General features: G+C 45.0%; 1 protein-coding gene across 1 annotated transcript in view; it reads left to right on the top strand.

The window, feature by feature from the left end:
- Positions 1-986, top strand: part of ranbp2 (RAN binding protein 2) — a 65,032-nt gene that overhangs the window by 47,357 nt on the left and 16,689 nt on the right. Inside the window, exon 22 of the mRNA XM_016242128.1 lies at positions 145-272. Coding sequence (XP_016097614.1) covers positions 145-272 — 128 coding nt within the window. The remainder of the gene's footprint in view (positions 1-144; positions 273-986) is intronic.

Genomic DNA, 986 nt, shown 5'->3' with positions numbered 1-986 from the left:
TTTTGGACTGACGCATGCAACAACCGCTGAGTGGCATGAAACAGCTTGAAAGATCAAAGACAATTTTTAATATAACTCCGTCTGGATTCGTCTGAAAGAAGAAAGTCATATACACCTAGGATGACTTGAAGGGGAGTAATTTATGTTCTTCAACAAAATGGCAAAAAACTTTAACACACAACATTATTTTTTAGGTTTGGATTTTAGGCTTTTCAAAAATAATCCTATGGCTTTTTGGACCTGCACATCAGCCAACCAGTTTGAAGCCCAAGGTATTTCAGGTCACCATTTACTGTGACACATAGAGCTCTCACTGACTGGCATGAGCCGGGAGACCTGACCTTGGCTGAATGATGTGAAAACCCGACATTACTCAGACGTGTGCATGGTCTGAAATCTGCTAACCTTTACTCATTTTTTTTAAAGGGGTCATATGATGCGATTTAAATTTTTCCTTTCTCTTTGGAGTGTTACAAGCTCTTGGTGCATAAAGAAGATCTGTAAAGTTGCAAAGACTAAAGTCTCAAATCCAAAGAGATATTCTTTATAAAAGTTAAGAGTCAGCCACACCTACCTAAAACGGCTCGTTCTAACACGCCCCCACATATCTACCTCACTATGTGGGAAGATTTGCATAACGCCACCCAAATGTTCACGCAAGGAAAGAAGGCGTAACTTTTATTCTTGCTGTAGTATTGTTGCTGCCGCCATGTCGTGAAGGCGCTGTGTGTTTCGTTGTGAAAGCGAAACTACTTTGTTTGGTCTTCCAAAAGAGGACGATATCTGCTTCGTCATGCCTGGAGCTGATCCGTGCCGGTCGCTGAGGGATACAACAACTTCGCGCTGTGGATCGCCGGATCAGCTTTCACCGTGGACAAAGTGGAGTTCAGCCCGGAGTCGTCACGTGGTTGCCGCTCCTTCATTGGATCCGCCGGGCGCGCCGTTCTCAACCCCGCCGCCTCAGCTCACTCTAAGCCGGGGCTTCC

Source organism: Sinocyclocheilus grahami, unplaced genomic scaffold (assembly GCF_001515645.1).
Source record: "Sinocyclocheilus grahami isolate Dianchi unplaced genomic scaffold, SAMN03320097.WGS_v1.1 scaffold646.1, whole genome shotgun sequence".
Taxonomy (NCBI): Eukaryota; Metazoa; Chordata; class Actinopteri; order Cypriniformes; family Cyprinidae; genus Sinocyclocheilus; species Sinocyclocheilus grahami.
This window is presented reverse-complemented; position numbering and strand designations above follow the sequence as displayed.